The sequence below is a fragment of the Sander lucioperca genome, chromosome 7 (assembly GCF_008315115.2).
Source record: "Sander lucioperca isolate FBNREF2018 chromosome 7, SLUC_FBN_1.2, whole genome shotgun sequence".
In the NCBI taxonomy this organism is placed as follows: Eukaryota; Metazoa; Chordata; class Actinopteri; order Perciformes; family Percidae; genus Sander; species Sander lucioperca.
Genome location: NC_050179.1, coordinates 6,335,149 through 6,356,726, shown reverse-complemented (window position 1 = coordinate 6,356,726; position 21,578 = coordinate 6,335,149). Strand labels below are relative to the sequence as shown.

The window sequence follows — 21,578 nt, the reverse complement described above, 5'->3', positions numbered from 1 at the left end:
ATTTTATTTGAACTTTATTTTTTATAGTTAAAATGACATATACAATTGGAATTTAACTCTATTGGCTTGCTGGAAATAATTAAGAGCTATTGTATTTTGTTCCTCTTCTGAACCAACATTTTTACATATTTATAGATGTTCTAGGCCTATATGTTCTTGCAATTAAAAAGACAAATGTGAGTTTACATGATCCTTATTTTAATAGAAAAAAAACAACAGTGCAAGACAAGTCAATAAACAACTCAGAGTATATTACTAGTACAACATATAGATACAGATCAGATGACATGAGAACATTCTGTCTGGCATGACTTTCCTTTTAGGAAGTGGTGGCATCTTTCCTGTGGGAAATGTGCAGAGTGGGAGCAGGGAATTTTGTCTATGAACTCATGAATGTTCATTTGATAAGGATGTTTATTTTGAAAATATTGACCTCTGACACAGTTTCTTTCAAAGTTTGAAGAGTACTTTAGAATTCAGTCTAGTGTTGATTGTCTTTTACAATATTGAAAAACACATCACATACAATGCTGCTTCATTGTCAACAAACAAAATGACTTGATGTCCTGGTTCCTCGATGTGAAATTCTATCATTTTGAAGCAGTTATCTCAGCAATCATCCCACCGACCTCCCCCACCCTCTCCTCTTCTCCCTCCTCTGTCCTATCTGCTGTTTCCTCTTGTGTTCTTGTGGGAAAAGCCGAACTCCTTTCCTCTTCCTCACCTTCATCCTTTTTTCCCTCCCTTTCCTCTCCTCCTCCTCCTTTCCTGCTCGTCCCGCACAACATGAGAAGAGCTCCTCTGCATCTCTTCCTGAATGACGGGTCGCATGCAGCGTACAGGAGAGGATTAAGGCAGGAGTTAAGATAAGCTAAACAAGTGACATATGGCTGAGCTGCCAGTAAAATCTGATCTAAAGAGCAAGAGTATGGGACAAAGCCAAACTCCAGCAGCATTGAAACCGTCTTATTAACATGCAGAGGCAGCCAGCACAGGAAGAAAGCCATCACTAAAGTTACGATGACCCTGAGGAGTCTTCGCTGGCGCCTGCGGTCAGGACGAGGGCCCCGTCCAAAATGTCGGCTGAGGAGCTGGGCCAGTGAGCAGTAGCAGACCAGCAAGATAACAAGAGGAAGCAGGAAGCCAATTAGAGTTGATTTAAGACTCAAGGTGGCCGTCCACCACATCTCTGCCCTCTCCCGATCTGTCTCTTCTAGCTCTGCTCCAATCAGCATGGAGTAGTCCATCTGGCAGGAGAGGAAGACTGATCCAGAGTCAGTAGTAGGATGAATTTGCTCCAGCTGCCAATCATAATCAGATTCAGGGTCTACCTCTACCTCCCTGACAGAGCGCAGCAGCAGACCAGGAAGCGCCAGCACCCCCGCCAGCACCCACACCCCTCCAAGTATCCACAAAGCCCTGCTGGGGCAGCTCTGTGGGGCATGGTGGCTGGAGTGCCGGCGTCCAGTCAGAACCCAGTACCGCTCCACACTGAGCATGCTCAGGCTGAACACACTGGCATACATGTTGAGCGCAGTGAGGAAGCTGCTGATTTGGCAGAGGGGTTGCCCAAAAGGCCAGTGGTAGCCCATCGCTGTGTAGACCGCCCACAGAGGAAGAGTCACAAGGAAGCAGAGGTCAGCTAACGCTAAGCTGGCTATCAGAGAGTCTGTCAGTGAGCGGGAGGGACGAGGGATGGAGGGAGGATAGGAGGAGGAGGAGTGAGAGGAGGGTCTTTGTCTTGAGGAAGATGCACAGTTCTCCTTGTTCTTCTGAGGAAATGACCCATGGTGAAATCTACCAGCACTGTTAATGCTCTGCTGACTGGTTCTGAAAATGCCAGTGCAACAGAGCTTTCCAGTTCCCTTCCCATCGGCTCGGTCCAGGTAGGCCCACAGCACCAGACTGTTGCCGAGGCAACCAACCAGGAAGGCCAGCAGGTAGATGGATGGGATGATGGAGAAGGAGGGAGACCAGTCACTGTAGTTGCAGTGGAAAAGAGGAGGGGTAGAAGGAGAGGGGGAGGTGAGGAAGTCTGACATCTGTGCCACCGTCTCTTTGGTTTCTTATATCAAATAGTTTGCTATTAAAATCATTGGAGGTCCCAATATTTTCTTGGCAAGTTGAAGTTTGGTCAAAATAATGTCTAGAAGCACAAAGTTCAAATTCCTGCACTGGAACAGTTGTTTTAGATATAAGATTCAGGGCCCAGATTCCAGTAGTAGACCAGGCCCCTTTTCACTCTTACTTCTTCCTCAGTCCCTTGACTTGGATTGTCTGAAATTTCAATGAAACACTATGAGATTCAAAAACTTTTGCAACAGGCACAAATACTGTAAATATCGTATGTGCACAGCTTGTAACAACAAGGCAACATTTAGCTACACCAAAGATTCTGCTACACACGTTACTTGAGGAATGTAGTTTAGGAATTTTGGACTAATCTGCCCAAGAATGCTGTAAAGTTAAGCAGACTTTTTTATATGCAAACAACAACCACATGATGACATTGCATGTAAATTGTGTTTTCTTGTCCATCATCATACTATAATAAATAATATCACATAAAGGATTTTAATTAAAATCTAAGACTTAAGCTGACTTTGATGCCATTTTAGGCCTCTCTGACACCATTTAAATGAATGGTTTCATTCCTACAACAATCAAAAGGGAAGGTTCTTGATCAAAAACGCAGAAATAGACACTTCACACTGCACTAATAATGAAGCAATTGACCCTTTTAGGCATTGGCAGATGATTAGTTAATAATGCAGCATGTGAATCTTGTGTCTGTTACTGCTTTATTAACAAGGTTAACTATATGCTGAAATTATTTTTTTAATTTAATTTTTACTGATAGTATGATGTTGTGATGGGATGGTGGAGGGGGGTACATGGGTTGTGATGTGTTTTATATTTCCCTTAATTGATGAAAATAAACATCATTTTGAAAAAAGAAAAAAAATATGATGAAATTGTTTAAATTCATTCTGTAAAGTTTGATTGCAGCCTTTATCAAACTGCATGTTTAAACGTTGCACCCAAGCAATCCTAAATGAGGGGCTGGGTCTTGAGAGGAATTATGATGAAGCTCACTTACCTCAGGCTACTTCATCAGCTTGGACAATGAAATCCTTTCTAAGATGCTGCGATGATCATTGTGGAGCAAAATTCAGCCACTGTCCTCTCATCTTGTCTTCTCTCTGTGACTTCTTCTCCTGTTTCTCTCTCAATCTGTGCATCTGTACTGAGCCAGAAAGTGTGCCTTCCTCTCAAGCCTGAATATATAGCTATGTGCCACACACACACACACACACACACACACACACACACACACACACACTCCTTTCTCTTGTTCTAAGACCAGACCACCCCAGCAGAGTGTTACGAGACCTGCAAACACCCCCCCACAGCACAAACCCCACACACCTCCCAAGAGACACAATATAACCCCCCCCCCCCCACCCACCCACTGCAAACACACACAAACCCGAGACACACAAACAGATCCCCCACAATCCTTTAGGCTGCTCATATTCTCTATGCACATACAGTACACAAATGTGTGCAAACACTAACACTCTTTTGTGTCTCACATGTTCACGCTCAGTGTGTATACAGTCATCAAATGTAACAACTCACACAGAGCACAAACAAATAACAGCCCTCACTTTCATAGTCTGACCGCAATATCAGAATAGAACAGTGAATGTATGTGAGGCAGCCTTCATGAATATATTTAAATGGGCATTTAAACCATTATTCTGTATATAGCTGGTGTAAAAAAAAAAAAGAAAAATACTGACAGTTTTCAGATGAAAGTAGATCCTGATCCACAGCTGTCCTATCTCTTGCCATAAGGAGGATGCAAATTCACAGTACGTGTGTATTAAATGACAGTCAGTGGGGTGAAGTACTGTACGTAAGTACAATTTTGAGGTACTTGTACTTTACTCAAGTATTTCCAATTTATGCTACTTCTTAACTACAAGGGAAATACTGTACTTTTTACTTCACCGCATTTATTTGACAGATGTCTGTTACTAGTTACTACAGTTATTACCTCCTACATAAAATGTGTCTTTGCGTTAGAGTGGGCAAACTTACTATAACTATGACCAGTAACTGTCTTACTGATTAAACAACAGCATATATTTTTGTAAAACGTAAATTGTTATCATAACACATACTTTTTCTCATGATTAAAAGTTCAGTGGCAGCTGAAGAAACTGTCATCCTAAAGTAACTACTAGGAATGAAATGGTCAGGTTAGGTGTAAGATGTTAGCTGTTAACAGCTAACATATGCAAATTTGATTTTGAACTAGAAATTCAAGTCTTTGAATTTCAATAGAAACTTGAACTTTTACAACATTACATTCATAAAATAATATAATTTAAAGATAGCAATAGTGGAGATTCCAAGCGGAGATGTTGCAGTTCACGGTTGGTGTCTTATCCCCTGAGCCTTTATGAGATAATGTTATGTTACTACATTTAACAATAAAAAGTACTACTATACAAAACCTCTAACCATAAGATGGATGTAGTCCACAACCCCCTCAACTTCACCTTCAGAGATGATAATAAAAAGGAGTTTTAGTGGCATTTTGGCTTTTATATGTTATTTTTAAGTGCTGTTATCGATGGACTGATGGATGGATGGATGGATGGATAGACGGATGGACGGATGGATGGATGGATGGATGGATGGATACAGTAGGTCAGCATGGGGTTACAGTGTAAACAGAAAAGATGTCCCAATAGTAAACAGGAAGTGTTTGTTACCACAGGGGCAGAGGTCATGCTGTCATCAACCTGTTGTTATGGAAACAGATGTTTCTAAAAACATTCCAGTCTTTTCTCTCACAGAAAATGGTAGTGAACACACACACACACACACACACACACACACACACACACACACACACACACACACACACACACACACAGACACACACACACACACACACACACACACAGACAAGAAAAGAAAGGCAGGAGTAAATACAACTGTTTCATTGAGAAGAAAACTGTAGGCTGAGGATCACAGTGGGAAACAACAGGGGAAGAAAGCGCTGCCATGTAACAAAAGACTTTGGAAGACCACATAAAGATTGACAATCTTCAGAGTGGACTGAATTACAGTAACTGTATTGACAGTGGTTTTTAAATCAATGCATCATATCATCCCCCCAATTCCTGAGAGAACAAAGGCGTTTGAGTGGTGAGATCAATCCACATCTTAAAAGAGCAGCCTTCAGTATTCTGGTGCAGCTACCACACTCTACAGGTTTTCAAATTTAAACTGAAATCTGAACACTTATACACTTGATCAACAGGAAGTGTTGCACTGCCACTGTGCAGTGCTTAAGTAGTTCTCACAGAGATGCCAACACGTCTGTAGACTCTTAATACCTAGGGCTCCTGGACAGCAATGTTGACAGTGGATTGTCCTGGTGAAACAATGTGAATTAAATTGCACTTGAAGAGAGGCTTCATTACAATATTCAAGGTTTGGTGGTTCCTGGGGCTTAAAAACACATACCTGTATTATCCTGTATTAGCTTGATGATGAAATATCCAGCAGCATTGCTTAATTTGATTGTCAGCTACCAGAAAGTTTGGCTAACCTTTTTCTAGGCCTATAAAGACCTTATGACACAGATGGGAAACTGTAACCTATGAGTTCATTAGTGTAATGGGGCTTGAAGGAAAGGTCTCAAATATTAAACATATTGAATGACTGTAATGGTCTTAATATTATTTTTTTCAAAGCTGACATTTTGTCTCGTCATTGCAGGGAATTCACAGGGTTTTATTTTAGAAAGGTTTATAGGAACACTTAGTGCAAATGGAACAGAGTCATCATTAATGTTATTAGTTATTGGTAAAATGTCTGCTATGAAAAAAGGCCTATTGGCTGTGTGGGTGTGTTTGGACTCTTCTTGACTGATATCCCCTCACTCTCCTGGTTTTCAGGATAATAATTCACTTCAATTACAAGATTCCTGTATAATTTCAACCTGAAAGAGGACCAGTAGGACAGAATTACTCAGAACTCCTATGTGGTTGCGCAGGAGGACCTTTAGGATCTCTAAACTGTAATGGCCAGAGATGGATTTTCAAACATGGCAATAGTTTGGCTGCTTGTAAAGTGAAAAAGATAAGAATTTGCATAATATGCCTGGGATGGTATGAAACACAGAGGAGGCACATACAAGTCCACACAGCAGGACGACGTTTCTAAAGGATTAAATGCTCCGTGGAGACTGCATGATTCGTCATGATTGTCTACAGAAGGGATCAAATGCTCATCTGTCTTCTTGTAATTGTGATGGCAGGAGCAGAGGTGAAGGAACACCTTTCACCTGAGTGTAAACAGTTCTTGTACATGGGCACGTTGCCTCGAGGTCTTGAGGAGCAGCATTTTAAAAAGATTTGCCAAATCTATGTGGGCAGCCCAAGATTTGTCACCCTGTATGACACCTTCAACCACATCCCTGTTTATTCTGCGTACACCTTCAAGCGCTCGGACGGCTCCAAGAAGGTTGATGTGCCTTGGATGTATGAGCCACAGGTAGGGGCTGAGTATTGGATTTGCTGTCTGTCCCTCCTTTAAGAAAAGTATACTTGCCAATGTTAAAGATAGGACATTTTGGGAAGATCCTTTGGCAATCAGTCTTATCTGATAATCTACTTACTTACCACATTTTTAGTTTTTAATAATGACAACGTTTATCCTGACAGCTCTCCACAGTGTCTGAATCACGTGAGATGCAGCCGTTCCCTTCAGAAAACCTCCACAGTAGTTTTGAGGATGCTCAGGCCGTGCTTGACGACTACTCTAACACTGTAATCTATGAACGTGGTCAGCTGAATCCAGACGAGCACCAGGCCCACCCTGATGACAAAGCATCCACCTACACCCTGACAAACGTGGTCCCTCAGGTCAGAGAGTTCAACATTGGTCCCTGGAAAAACCACGAGCACATCATTCGCAAGCGGCTCAACAACTACTGTCGTGGCACCGCCTATGTAATCACCGGGGTCACTACCTCGGGGCACACAATCCGCCGCCACAACATCAATCGCCTGGGCATCCCCACCTACCTCTGGTCGGCCTACTGCTGCATTGATTTTGACCACAATGCACCGTACTCAGAGCGCTCTAAGTTTCCTGCATTTGCAGCTCATGGGCTCAACGACAGAGAGGATAACAAGGTTCAAGAGATGACGGTGCCGCAGCTGGAGGACTTCCTGAAGAGGGTAACTTACGTTGGCAGCTCTTTCCAGATCTTCTATGACAACTGTGTTCCTCCTAATAGTGCCCTGCATCACCCTTAAGAAAATGGAGATGGGTCCTTCATATTTAGTATATATATTGATATCCACATCAGTGTCAATAATATTCAACATTTAGAAGCTGATTAGGAGCAACTCATTTCATTAAATATTTAATTCATTTATTCTAAATTTTACAGTTTTTTGGGCTAAATCAAACTTGTTGCCCACGTCTCAATTTTAATTCCATTATCCAACTTACAGTGTTCCATCCATGTACAGTGGCCGCTTGTTTGCTTCAATTCAATTCAAATTTTTGTCATACCACTATTAGCCTGCATTTTGTTATAATTGGACTGATCTTTACTTATTTAGCCAGTATTTGCTGTTTACAGTAAAATGAAATAATCTCAGTTAAAAAGTGCACTTACTAGCTTTCCTGAGCTCCATTCACATTAGAGGATCTGGTTGAAAGCTCTTAAAAACTATTAAGTGGACCTTTGAGCTTAGATTTTGTTACATATACTGTGCCCGAAGGTCAAGATTGATTCTCAATGTTAACATCTGAGTAAAAATCCCCTTTGTAACTTAAATACATCTTAAAACTTCCACTATTAATTATTATTTCAATGATGTTGTATTTGATGGTGCATTAAGAAGTTTTTGTTGGGCATAAACTCACCATGAAAACCCTACATGGTTGTACAACTCATTCACTTTATCTCATGGTAACTAATCTTAATGATTGGAAACTACACCTGCTTCTGTAGGCCTTTTGTTCAGCAAAGTTAAATTAGACCAGTTGTACATTTTGCATACAGCCTCTTAACTGTAACGCTACTATTCACTTATCTTACGGGAAGCCACACAGGCAAATTCAGGACAAACTGGGCCAATATCCAGATTTTATTATCCTCTAAAATAATATAACATTTACAACTCTAGTTTTACTTGTCAATGAAAATTGGGAATTTGTTTCCCTGTTAATCAGAATAGAAAACAGTAGTAAGTTGGGTTCAGCCTTTTTAAGTGGTCCCATTTCTTCTGAAAGTTTATTTGGATTTCAAACGGTGCCAAGAAATGTGAACTACAAAAGCTAAATAAGTTTAAATAAAGTTGGATGTACACTTTGACTTTGTTCATTATTTGTCAGAATCTAGTAAGATCTCTTTGGTACAGCAGGTCATAGATGCTACACATCAAAACACAAACAGTGAAATGATCCAACACTAAGAGGGCAGAGACAGATATAGCCCCAGGAAGAATTGTACAATTAGTAACCGCATTTAGTTTGAGTGGGTAGCTGTATCCTGCCAGCTGGCATATGCCACAGTGCCAGATGGTCAGCGCCACTGTTTTGACCAGCAGCAAACTGATAAGAGCCCAAAATACATTTCAAGGGAAGGGAGGGGACAGGATGAGGAGGAGGGAGGGGCAAGCTAGCCTCGTTTTGTTTGAAAATACTTTGAACGCCGTCACCCAACATAGCTTAGAGCACCTTTAAAGCAACGCTATGTAACTTTTCCCGCTTCTGTCCCCCTACAGGTTGTATATAATAAAATCTCTCTCTCTGCACACACACACACGGTCCGGTTCTGGTGGTTGATTAACGCAGATATGTGCTGATTAGCTCTCATAACAGGCCGGGTGGGTAGCGTACTGCTATGAGTCTAATGTCTGATTACTCCACATTTTCATTGTCATATTTTGTGATTACATTCTGAATCTGCAGCGTTCTCTGTCAGGTAAATACAGTAGTACAATGTCTTCCTCTGATGTAGAACTAGCCTACACTGTAAGTCAGTAGTAGGCTATACAGTGGAGTTGCATATGAAGTGGTTTGGGGTCCGTCTGTAAGTCATTTTGGGGTACAATTTGGTTTTGATGAATTCTACAAGCAGCAATACCACAGGCCAAGTAATCGCCTGTTCCAAACAGGCACATTTTCAACGGGCACTGCACTAGTTGGTATTAGGGGTGTGCTCAATTAAAAAAGTTCTCAGTCGACTAACACACTTGGATTATGCAGACTAATCGATTAGTTGATTTAATTGACAAATATGTAAAACGGAGTTTCTCCACTTTAAAAAAAAAAAAAAAAGCATAAAAAATTATAAAATCGACTAAAGAAATCTTAGTTGACTAATCAACTAAGAGAGGGCAGCCCTAAATTGTATTGTTCTGAATAACAAAGGTGGAAAAAGGTTTCTTCAGTGCATTGAACAATATCTAAAAACCCTCATTATGCTAAGAAATGAATAGCATATTGACAATACATACACGTCAAGAAAATCAAAGAAAGACTGCACACTATTAACTCAACATTTTTAATTTCTCTCTTCAAGAGTTTTCAATTTACACATTTAGCTTAAAGTTAAAAAAGAAAAACTCATATTTCTGTACAAAGAGGGCTTGCTGAGCACCCTGTGCACCAGGGATTACTGTATGAGACAGCAGCCTGAAAGCAGAAAAGTCTACTTAAATCATTGTCAAAATATGCTGAATCATAGCAGCACAGAAACACTTAAAAAAAGTTGAATAATGATAAATTGTTGCTCTTTGTACTCCAAAGAAATAACCTTTTGGCTTCACACCGAACCCAATTGCTCTCACTGTCACACGCGGCATAACACATTTAAAAACACTCACAACAGTTAGTAGCCACAGTAGACAGGTGCTTTGCAGCCTGCAGCAGCAGTCCAGTTTGTGCCGGTGTGTTTTGGTCTCAGTTGAACCAGGTGGTGTTGAGCTGTGTCTGTTTCTTGATGCTAGTGTCCAACTTGAGGACCTCTCTGATTGCCATGGTGGCGTAGGTTGAGGGAGGCAGGGAGAACTCCATCCGCAGAGCTCGATACTTCCCCTCTGTCGGAGGAAGGAGAAAATGACTGTTAGAGTGTGTAAAACGATGGCTGTCAAAACACTTTGCCATCTCATGAGAAGTCAACAAAAATCTGCATTCAGGCATCTCAACTCAATGCATCTTATACACCCCTAATTAGCTACTTCAAGCTTATGCTACATTCATCAACATGGGGAAATTGACAGACGAGTTACAGCCCAGCTACTGTATCTATAAGTTTTCTTTTCTTTTTTCTTCTTCTTTTTTTTTTGGGGGGGAGGGGGGTCTTATCATACAAATAAAAATCAGGGAACCTACCAGTGTATTCACATTTGAGTACTTAAAGGTCCAATATGTAATATATTTACTGTAATAAATCCAAAAATGACCCCAATGTGTCATCAGATATTAAGGTAACATGCTAAGTTGAAACACTTTTTTCTGACAACAATGCTAATGCCAGTATTCTCTCCTTTTGAAATTTCCGTTCCATGAAGGAATTTCTGTTTGTGTTTTGGCCTGTGTGTTGGTATCAACTGCCCAGTTTGACAGCCAGGCCGGGTTGCCAGATATACCTGTAAACACGTAAACCCAGCGCGCTACAGCAGTAACGTTAGTACAGGCATGAAAGCAGCAAACAAACAAACAGGATCAACAGAGATAGATTCTACCTGACCTAAAAACACCAGAGATGTAACAAACCCCGGGTAAATATTGGAGATGTATTTGAAAGATGGAGACAGCTTAGAGCCCAAAGGACGCAGAGTTGGCCAACTTCCTCCTGAACAGGTAAGCATTAGCTTCAGGCTAATTTATCACGGCTACAAGGGACGGGCATTTTATGTCATTTCAACATTTGTGTACTCACATTGAATTATACAGTACCCGAGTTTGTTACTCGCAAAAACAATTGAGACACAGCCAGTAAAGTGATCCCAACTGGTCCTGGCTAATAAAGCCAATAAAGTGTGTATTTCAGTTGGGTGATAAAGGACGGCAAGGTAGTGGTATTTTTAGCGGTTCCTATTGTAATTCTTAGCAGAGGAAGTGTGTCTGTCTGGCGTGTGACGAGGACAGCGAGGTTGTGGGGTTTTTAGTGGTTCCTACCGTAATTCTAAGCCGAAAAAGTGTGCCTTTCAGTTGGGTACAGAGCTCCATGTTAGCACGGGCTTTTATGACTGTAGCCAGCATCTAACGTTAGCTACTCCGCTGCGCTGTGAAGTATGTCTGGCTATGTGAGAAAACTATGAGTAACTATTTTAAACACTAGCTGTCAGTATTACATATTGCACCTTTAAATAATGGGTGAAAATACCAATTTGCAGAGCACAAACAACCTGTCATTTCTTTTAATTTTTTATTATTCTGAGCAGTTAAGTTGCATAGTGTCTCAATTTCTCAAATTTCTCTTCACCCTCTTAAGTAGAAGCATATTCTGAGCAGTGGTTGCTCCATGTCTGCTGGATGTGTAAATAGGTAACAGTTTGAGAACATGTTCACCATATCAACTTTACAAGGTCATTATAGGTCAGAGTTGCTCTGTGGCCAAAAGAAACCAAACAATGTAGATGTAAGGATGCGTGGGGGCAGAAACTTGGTCAAATTCAGTTTAAAGCTACGTCTATGTAATCTAAGTAATGTTTTAACAATCTTACAGCTGTGTCATAAACTCAATTCAGTATTGCTGCAATGGCAATATAGTCTAGTCCAGGACAGTTCAGAGAGTTGCCTTATCTGAATCACTTTTTCCTACCACAGAAAAAAGTCAGTCCAATGTATTACCACTTTTAACACGCACCAAAAACGATCCTAACGGGAACTTTACCATTGTTGAAGACAGGAGCAGGTTTGTTCTCCAGTTTCTCAAAATCACTATGCACCAGGGAGATCCTGGGGTCATCGTATTTAATCACCTCCCTGCGTAAAATAGACAGAAATACCACAACACACCCGGTTAGAGAAATCACAGTATTACAGAATAATTCAGGTAAAGCATTCAAATAAATGCATATAGTAGTAATTTAATTTGCTGCTAACCAGCTGACATCACTGGGTCTGATAATGATGCGTCTGTACGCTCCAGCCAGAGAGTAGTCCTTCACTTTGTGTCTCATGTTGTCGATGTCCAACCCGTCTGCAGAGAGCAGCTCTCTGTAACCTTTACCCACTGACAGAAAGACACGAGCATTACAGTCAATTACAAGCTCAGGACTAAACTTTCCTTTCATTTCCTTTTCTGTGGGCTTACCTTAATTCCATTTATTTGCCAATTCATTTAGATTTTGCTAAAACACATCTTTATTTTCTCTTTCATTTAGCTTTTTATCAGCAGTTTTTTGTTATTAAAGTGCCCATATTGTGAAAAAATCACTTTTTCTGGGATTTGGGGTGTTATGTTGTGTCTCTGGTGCTTCCACACACATACAAACTTTGAAAAAAATCCATCCATGCTGTTTAGAGTGAGATACGGTTCCTGAATGTGTCCTGCCTTCAGACTCTGGGTGAGCTGTTCAAAATCGGCACGGCTTGTGACGTCACAAGCCGAAACGAGCAGGCTAACCTCAACCATTAGCTCGTAGCGTTAGCGTTAGCATGCTAACGCTAATGCTAACGCTAGCATGCTACCTCGTTTTCAATAGCAAAGCACTGCTACAACACACACAAGTTCACCATAATCTACAAAAGAACTACTTACATGTGATTAGAAGTCTCCCAGCTAATCCTGCCTTGTAACTGACTGAAGTTGTAGAAACAGCCTTTCTTTTACTGTCTATGGAGCTAGCTAGCTGACATGATCTACATCTGAGCAACTGCACATGTGCAGTGCAATCAAAGATAGTACAGAAGAAGAAGAAGAAAAGAGGTCTCACTCTGTAGCTAAAACAGAGACCAGGTGAAAAGAGGAGCTGCAGCAGTGAGAGAGAGCACTGCAGTACAACAAAAATATGGTGTTTTTTGAAAATTAAACCATGTAAACCTATTCTGGTACAACCTTAAAATACAATTATGAACCTGAAAATGAGCATAATATGGCTGCTTTAAAGCATTTGTCAATCTAAGTTGATGTAGTTTAAAAAGCCCAATGGTGTGGGTCTGTGGTAACGGGTGTTTTTGTCACATACGTTAGTGTTAGAACCTCCCCAATGTTATTTTATCTTTTTATTTAACATGCAAACGAATGAACTCTAAATCACACAGAGCCCCTTCTTACCATGATGAGAGGGGTAGATGACATCAAACCCAGGAAGTGGCATTACGATGTCATGGATGGAGCGACTCTCGGCCTCCTCTGCAGACAGCACGTGTGCTGTGGCTTCATCAACAAATCAGAGACAACATCAGTCGGCAGCAGTTGCCCTTTTAACATCATGAGGCTGAATTGTCTTCACGTTTAAAACTGAAATCCCATGATATAAAGTGCATTTTCCATGACTAATATTAGTTTTAGTCTGTACAAATGATTGGTTGGAAAGGGGCTTTTTCTTATGTAGCCATCATATGGGTAGCAACAAATTGACTACTTGGAAATGTTTTGATTCGGTCGCTTTTAACTTCTGGTGACACAGGAATTGCAAAATGATCTGCATTCTTTAAAGCTTACTTTAAAACTAAAACTAGTTAAAGCCATGGTTTGACATTTTGGGACAAAAGATATTTTGCTCTCTTGCTGAGAGTTAGACGAAAAGACCATTATCACTCATGTCTGTACGGGAAATATGAAGCTGCAGATCAAAACCTGAAGTGTAAAACCTAAATATTTGTGGTTTTTCCAGGTGAGGAAGCAAATAAACATATTTCCCAAAACAGCAAACAATTCCTTTAGTATAAAACATTAGCTTGCAGAAGAGAAAGATGAACTTCTTACTTCCTTTAAGCACCAGGTCCCCCTCCACAGCCTTCAGACCGAAGGCCTCGATTCTCCGGCTCACCATGGTGTTCCACACCACGCTCTGGTAGCTGTGGATGTACATCAGACGGTTGTTACGAGGGATCTGAGGGAGAAAAAAAAAGAACAGACAGTAATCAGTAAAGCTTCTTTGGATGTAAATTAAATGTCAGTGAACATGCAGGTTTAACTAAACAGACAGCTGTTCCAAGTAGCATACAACACATATTTACACCTGACATCTGCCCAGTACAATAGTCGTGCTTTTGGCCAGTTTGGTTATAAGAGCACTATAACTGGCTGTGTTACTTATTTTATGTTCTGTATGTCTCACCCACATTTCCAGCCTATTATTAGCACCATCAATACAAAAAAAAACCAACCAGTCCAAAAGCAGTGACGATGTTCTTCTTGCCATACATAGACAGGCCCCGCAGCAGCTGCCCCTCCACACAGCGCTTGTTGGGCAGCTTTTTCAGGGCTGCCTCTGGATCCTGAGTCTTTGCCCACTCCTCCCTGCAGCGGACCAGGAACTCTTTCTCCGCTTCAGAATGCAGTAAAGATGGAGGAAGTGTTGACATACTTTTTAACCACTTAAAATATTGAAGAAAAAGAGTGTGATTAAAAAAAAAAAAGAAGCTCATTACCTCCAGGACGAGGCTTCAGAATCAAATCCACCACCTCTTTCCAGTTATCTTTCAAGATAGCTCTGTCCCAAATCAAAAGGAGGAAACAACACTTGTCGTAACTTATGCTATGTCATTATCAATTTGTCAGTATCTCCCCCTGTATCATGACCTTACCTGCCAACTTGTTGTGTAGGCACAGCTGTGGTGCCAAAGCGCTGCATGCCATAGTAGTTGATGAAGCCTGTCTGCCTGAGGGATGTCATGGCCTGAGCGACCTGCTCATCGGTCCCTGAGATGTTCCTGGTATACAAACAAATCAACAAATAAAACAATAATGAGAAGTACAGTCATGTAACAGTGACGGTAACACAGTATGCCTGAGCTATTCGAATAGAGGATAGTGTTTTACAAAAATGGAGGCTAGATGCACACAATGTAAAGAAACACAACATAAAAGGCAATCAATGGGACAACGTCTTTAGACCTGAGACTTTATGCTAGTCGTTAATACATTAGGTATAAACATGACAGGGACTTTACTGAAGAACAGGAACATGCTAGAAGAATCAAATGGAGGTATCAGTTTATTTATTTATTGGTGAGTCGTAGTATTAAAGACTTGGAGGTTGTTGGACCTTCCATGATTATATCAGATGATTTTTGATGATTAGACTAAATCCAAACAGGACCCTACAATTATCCAGCTAATAAGCTGTCAGATTAAATTCTTTTATAATTAAACAATAGGGGAGAAGACTGTCCATGGTGATCCATTATTTATTTGGATGGAAAGTTGCAATACTTTTTATGGCCTTTATCTGGGTAGTTGACTTCTTGGAAATGTTTTGTTGTGGTTGCTTTTAACTTCTGGTGACAGGAGAATTGCTAAATATTCTAGGTTTGGGCTGCCTGGTTAGCTCACCTGGAAGAATATGTGCCCATATATAGAGGTTTACTCCTCGACGCAGCGGCCGTGGGTTCGACTTCAACCTGCGGCCCTTTGCTGCCTGTCATTCTCCCCTCTCTCTCCCCTTTCATGCCTTCATTTGTCCTATGAAAATAAAGGCCTAAAATGCCCAAAAAATATTCTAGGTTTGGAGATAACATTGTCAGCTTAATACTTAAAGTGTTTTTATGAATTCTACGATGTTTTTAATTGCTTGTTTTTTGTAGTCCGTACAAAATCATAATAAGATAAAATAAGACGTGCTGACTGTCCATGGTGACCTGCGTTATTTTTTCGGAGACTGATGAAGACCACACAATCATAAGAATCCGATATCAGCCATCATGGCCAAATTTGGGTTGTTATTGGTCTTTATATCATCTTTATATACAGGTTACACAGTAATCAAAACAAGGCACAGGAAAGGGGTATAATGTACAACAGTTAAGTAAAACGTCAACATAAACAACATCTGCTGACCTGATGACCACAGTGAAGTGGTTTCCCTGCAGCTCTCCCAGTTTAAGAGGGTGGTTTTTGTAGCAAAAGTTTCCCAGCTTGAGGTTCATGAGGCACTTGTTGAGATGAGCCAACCTCTCTGCTGTGATCCTGAGAGGACAGGGACAAGGTTTCTTTAAGTACTGATCCTGTACAACAAGCTGATCCACCAGAGATCATATGCCTAGTAACAGCAGAAACACCTCCAGCAGTGACAAGATGGAACATGTACCACCTATTTAAAATCATCCACAGACAATTTGCAAATGAATGCACAGTAATTAATGTTGTGATTTGCTAAACGCATTACACACTCACTTGAGCACTGCAATCTCCTGCACAGTGATGGCTCTCTTGTCCTTGGTTCCCATGTAGGAAAACATGTTGGGTCTAAGCCTAGAAAGACACAAATTATTGTAATGATGGTGCTTAGCTACAATCATATTTCATAGGGCAAATAGACTGTCAATCTGTTCCTTATTATTAAATAATGATAATTTTTAAAGTACTACATTCAGACCTGAGGAACTTTGATAGCACATTGATAGCGTCCATGGTGTCCTTGTTCTCCTTGTACAGGACAAAGTGGCAGAAACTGCCCCGGTTTTTGGGCCAGAAGTGTTTCCTTGGAGCTTTCATGGACACAGAAAAGAAGTTTTACTTAAATACAGTAAGAATTGTTGAGCTAAATAATTCAAATATTCAAACACACAAATAGCTTTAAAGATTCCAGTTCAAGCTTAACAGATTACCTGTAAAGACAACTACTTTGTGATGGCAACATGAATAAATAAATAAGGGGAATACGTTTTAAAATTCTAATTACAAAAACAAAAAGCATTTCAACCACATCTAGTAACCAACACCTGACTCCATGTGGGTTTTAACCACTTCCTCTGTGCTGTGGGGAGAACAGGTTCTTACCTGCAGTTGCTTTGACCTCTATCCACCAGAGAAAAGCAAAAGGAGGATAGAATAATGTTACTAAGAAAGAGCTGTTTAAGGACTGTGGGGAAAGTTGTCAGGGGTCAGATCTCATGCATGGGCCTGAGAGTGGAGCATGGTATTTAAATGGTTTATGCAACAAGGGTGCAAGGCATCACAAAAGTGAATCTCTGCTATCCTTATTGTGTTTTAAATCACTCATTCTGACCAAACTAAGCGAAATCTAGAAATCAGCATTCCACTGAATAATAAAGTCAGTTAAAACCAAAAATCAGCTTGTTTAAAAACCACCGAGAGTACAGATCGGAGCAGAATCATGCAGATGTCTTGATCATGCACAAGTGCATGCAACATATTTTACTGTACTGCAGACCACATGCACTGCAGCAGATGAGCTGAAGGCAGACATGCAATAAATCATTTGTCTGATCATTGAATTAATTTACTAGTCAAGAGCTCTGTCCAGACAGTTTAAGGCTGACATGTGACATCTGGTTCTGTCTTCCATCCACATACCAGCTAGAGCTTTCTTCCCAGCAGCATGGTAGGCCACTATGAACTTGCGTCCTTCCTTCTCTTCTGTCTTTGTCTCCAGACCAGCAAACTGAGTCTTGATGGCTTTGTGGACCAGCGTCCGCTTCTCTTTAGTATCATCCATCACCTACGGATGTTAAAAGAGGAGTAAGGACATCATGTAAAACTCCCAACGAGTTCTAAGTGATGTCATAAAAAGGGATCCAGGATGTGTAAACTCACCTCAATAGAGACATTGTCCTCTTTATTCTTAAAGTGCTGCAGCTCCCCAAGCTGCTTTTTCTGCTCTTCAGTCAGCACGTCAGATTCCTCTGGCTGCGACTGAGCCTCTGGGACTTCCTAAATTAGAAGAAGTACCTTGATGTGACAGTTGCTTTCTATGAAAGGGTGTCTTTAATATCTGTTTTGCTAACAGTATCAATAGCACAGTTACAGTAATGCATCACCAAGTCCATGTGTATAATGAATTTGAGTTTCATCTCTGACTGGGTTCAACAAGAAATAATACCACATTCTAAATGCTGACTGGTACTCCCTTGCAGTCATCTTGTGGATATAGTCATGTTAGTAAAATCCCAAAAATAGTATAATATAGAAGTAATGCTGGTGATTGAAATTTCATCCAATAGCTTACCTCTGCCTCTGCAGGGATAGAGAGGTCATCTAAATGCAAGATCTTGCCTTCTTTGTTGATTTCATGCACCACAAAATCAGAATATCTGAGAACAAACTGCAATCAATCATCTGTTAAACAATTCAAACCGAAACTATTTATGTAAACTAATGACTATGGAGGACAAACCTTTCCTTCAGGATTCCTGAGAAGCCCTCGTGGTCACTGACATACTTCAGGATGCCCACATCCAACTCAGTGAGGCCATACTTCATCATATCAGCAAAGGTCTCACCATCCTCCTCTCCATCATTTGTTTCACCCTCTGGCTCTTCCTCCTCATCTTGGTGGGGAGGGCCTCCATTCTCGTGATCGCTCTCAACTTTGGGTTTCTTTGATGGCGTGTCTTCCTCTTCATCCTCTGGACAGCCTCTCTTTTCTCCCAACTGGACAGGAACAGGCACAGGCTCAGACTCAGCCATCAGAGCCAAGCTGTGACAACAAAGACAGAGAAACTGTGTTGTAATACAAACAGATCCACAAAATACAACCGTTAGAGGGTATTCCACCAAATGAATAAATATTATTTTGTGTTTACTTGTCATGGGAAGTAAACCTACTATGAAAATAATTGTATAATGTTTTGAGAAAATTAGTCATTTCGGGCTGAGACAACCCTTTATTTTTAAAATAAGTATTTTTGAGGTATATTTTTGCCTTTATTGGGTGACACCAGGAGAGTCTGAAAATCAACAAAGTTCCCCAGATGGACTCAAAACTGGGGATATTATAATTACGTGGTCAACAGCTAAGCTATTAATCCATCATGATTTATATACTGTATTTTCTAGTACAATGCTACACACCATGTGCGCATTCCAATTATCCTGTGCAATTATCCATCATGGATACATCTGTGTAAGTGAAAGATGTAGCTATTTTATTAGTATTTTTGTGTGTTATTCTGGTTGTTTTGTCTTGTTTAATTTCTTTTTATCACTCAGTCACTTTTTTCCTTTGTTTTTTTACTCTTGAGCTGCTGTAACAAGTACATTTCCCCGATGTGGGATCAATAAAGTTTTACCCAGGAATGTAATTTTGGTGTGATCCATCTTGTTTTATATACCATCACTACTAATATATTAAGACTGCTGTACTTAAATCTACGCAGTAATAGCTGCTGCACTGAAATAAACTTAAAATACAGCTGTATTGCATTTCCGTGTTTGCATGAGTAACATTAATGACAACAAACTCAACTGACATTAATGGCCTAGAAAACGATGCTACTGACTTAATAGCGTTGTTTGTGGAGCTGAGGCAAGGCAAGAGACAGATGTGGCTCTGGGAAACGCTTCTTGTCTGACAGCTGCCAAACACTTGCAGGGACTTCTTAACGGACCCGAGTTCCAGGCAGGTACTGAAAAGACATAACGTTAATGAACATAATGCTGAAGACTCAAAAGTTAGCAAAGTCGCTAGCGCATTCGCATTGTCATCTATTAGCTAACATCACTGGCTAAGGTTAGCGTTGCTAGCAGCAAAGCTAAGCTGAAACGTCAGTGTAAATAAAGCGAAAACGTTGTCGTTTCTAGTCAAACGTCTGATTTAACTTACCTGCGTCTGGTGATAATCACTAGAGTACGGACAGCGTTGAACGCCAGCTTATTCCACACGTGTGTGTGTGTGTGTGTCTGTGTGTCTGTGTGTCGTTGCTTCCGGAAACAGAACCTACCCTAAAGCCCTCCCACTGCAAACGTTTGGTTAGGGACCTGTCAATCATTCCCCATACTCGACCACTCTCGACCGACAGCAAAAAAAGAGAAAAATTAAAAATAAAAATAAAAAATAGGAAAAACAACAGCTCAAACTTCTTAACTGTCACACATGCTTTTACATACAGTTGTTAAACCTTAAAAAAGGCATTCGCTCTTCTTCTGCAATGTTTCCGTTATCATAGCAACTTTCACAGAACGTTACAGAAGTTTTATTAATGTTTCTTAGACGTGTGGACATATGGCGGCTGACTTCACATGGTGAATTATTTTATTTTATAACATCACCAGACCAAAAATCATGTAGATAGGTTGTGGGAGAAAATAAACATGAATGGAAAAGGAAGAAAGAAAAATACATTAGATCAAATTTATCTATAATCAAACTATTTCAAGTAAGCTACAGCATACCATCAGGTCAAACAGTCCTTGTCCGATAAGAATTAATAGTGGTAAATAACCCAATATCGGCGCCGTGGCTTAGATGGTTAAAGCGCCTGTCTAGTAAACAGGAGATCCTGGGTTCGAATCCCAGCGGTGCCTTTTCACTGTGGAAGCTGACCAGGCCTACTTAACCTATACTCCGCAGTTCAAGTCAAGGAAAAACGGCTGATGACCTTGTGAATAATTATAATACTCCATAATGCTCCTCTTGGTAAGTGCACATGTGTCTGTTTGGCTTACTCAATTACAGTAGAGCTTCAACTATTAAGTGGTTGATCAACTGAAAATTAATCAGCAAATAGATTGATAATCAATTAATCATTTTAATCTTTCTCAAGCAAAACTTCAAAACAATTGCTGGTAAAGCTTCTCAAAGGTGATAATTTGCTGCTTTTCTGATTGCAAACTGAATATTTTTTTAGGGTTTTGGTCAAATAAAACAAGCATTTAAATAGCACCTTTCACTATTTTCTTACATTATAGACTATAAGAGCTTTATCTACCTGACATATGAACTCTTTTTTTTAAACTGTAAGGGGTTGGGGATTATAATTATTGTAGGCTACTTCTAGTAACAAATGTGTACCTTGTTGCCACTCTGGTAATTAAATTGTTTGTGATTTCAGACTTTGTGAGGGAGCTGTGTTCTTAACAGATATTATTATCCATAAACATACATTTTAAACGCAAGTCTAATAGCTGTTTAAATACCACTGCATGAGTAGTGGGACCTGGACAAATAATTTCACATTATTTATCACCCTAAGATGGTGTTTCTCATACTAACCAAGAGTGACGGAGCTTTTGTGCACTACAATAATACTGTAATATTGTCCAAGCATACAGCATCAAAATCTATGTAAAAAGTCCAATACATCTTGATGAAATAGCATAAAACAGAGAGTGGGCTGTGGACGGAATACAAAAATCACACAGCTAACTAAAAATAGTATAAAAGCAACAAACCTGGGCTTGCTACCAAGTTTTTGTATTGAGTGTACATAGATGCAATGTAGAAATGTAACATATGAGAATAGGTATTAGATAACTAAACTACTGCACCTCCGTTGTCTTTCTAAACTAAATACACGTTTTGTCAGTACAGTTTGCTTTTGTTTGTTACACAATATGTCTATTGCGAGGTCTAAGCATTTCATTTTTCAAGCATTTTTGGGGTATTGCCTTT

At 40.2% G+C, this 21,578-nt stretch overlaps 3 protein-coding genes and 1 non-coding gene across 8 annotated transcripts; 2 read left to right on the top strand and 2 right to left on the bottom strand.

The window, feature by feature from the left end:
- Positions 1-177: 177 nt before the first annotated feature.
- On the bottom strand, positions 178-3,355 carry aplnr2 (apelin receptor 2). Its single transcript, XM_031283092.2, has 2 exons — positions 3,101-3,355; positions 178-2,277 (listed from the first exon to the last, which is right to left on the bottom strand). The coding sequence occupies exon 2, from the start codon at positions 2,040-2,042 to the stop codon at positions 591-593; it is 1,452 nt and encodes a 483-aa protein (XP_031138952.1). The 5' UTR covers positions 2,043-2,277; positions 3,101-3,355; the 3' UTR covers positions 178-590.
- Positions 3,356-6,213: 2,858 nt separating this feature from the next.
- On the top strand, positions 6,214-8,416 carry LOC116038761 (endonuclease domain-containing 1 protein-like). Its single transcript, XM_031283393.2, has 2 exons — positions 6,214-6,579; positions 6,750-8,416. The coding sequence occupies exons 1-2, from the start codon at positions 6,286-6,288 to the stop codon at positions 7,344-7,346; spliced, it is 891 nt and encodes a 296-aa protein (XP_031139253.1). The 5' UTR covers positions 6,214-6,285; the 3' UTR covers positions 7,347-8,416.
- A 1,180-nt stretch (positions 8,417-9,596) lies between these two features.
- pus7 (pseudouridine synthase 7) lies at positions 9,597-20,013 on the bottom strand. Of its 5 annotated transcripts, none has more exons than XM_036002886.1 (18): positions 19,791-20,013; positions 19,438-19,593; positions 18,363-18,665; positions 18,195-18,279; positions 17,783-17,899; positions 17,543-17,687; positions 17,006-17,023; positions 16,602-16,713; positions 16,400-16,477; positions 16,064-16,192; positions 14,812-14,937; positions 14,656-14,717; positions 14,392-14,552; positions 13,988-14,114; positions 13,334-13,435; positions 12,160-12,289; positions 11,948-12,039; positions 9,597-10,145 (listed from the first exon to the last, which is right to left on the bottom strand). In XM_036002886.1, exons 3-18 carry the CDS (start codon positions 18,653-18,655, stop codon positions 10,009-10,011), a joined length of 1,914 nt encoding a protein of 637 aa, XP_035858779.1. In that variant the 5' UTR covers positions 18,656-18,665; positions 19,438-19,593; positions 19,791-20,013; the 3' UTR covers positions 9,597-10,008. The 5 variants fall into 5 exon arrangements, with proteins under 5 accessions (XP_035858779.1, XP_035858778.1, XP_035858780.1 ...); XM_036002885.1 differs by having other exon boundaries at positions 19,468-19,593; XM_036002887.1 differs by having other exon boundaries at positions 19,541-19,593.
- A 404-nt stretch (positions 20,014-20,417) lies between these two features.
- trnat-agu lies at positions 20,418-20,491 on the top strand. Its single transcript has one exon. It is a non-coding gene; the product is annotated as a tRNA-Thr (tRNA).
- The last annotated feature ends 1,087 nt before the right edge of the window (positions 20,492-21,578 follow it).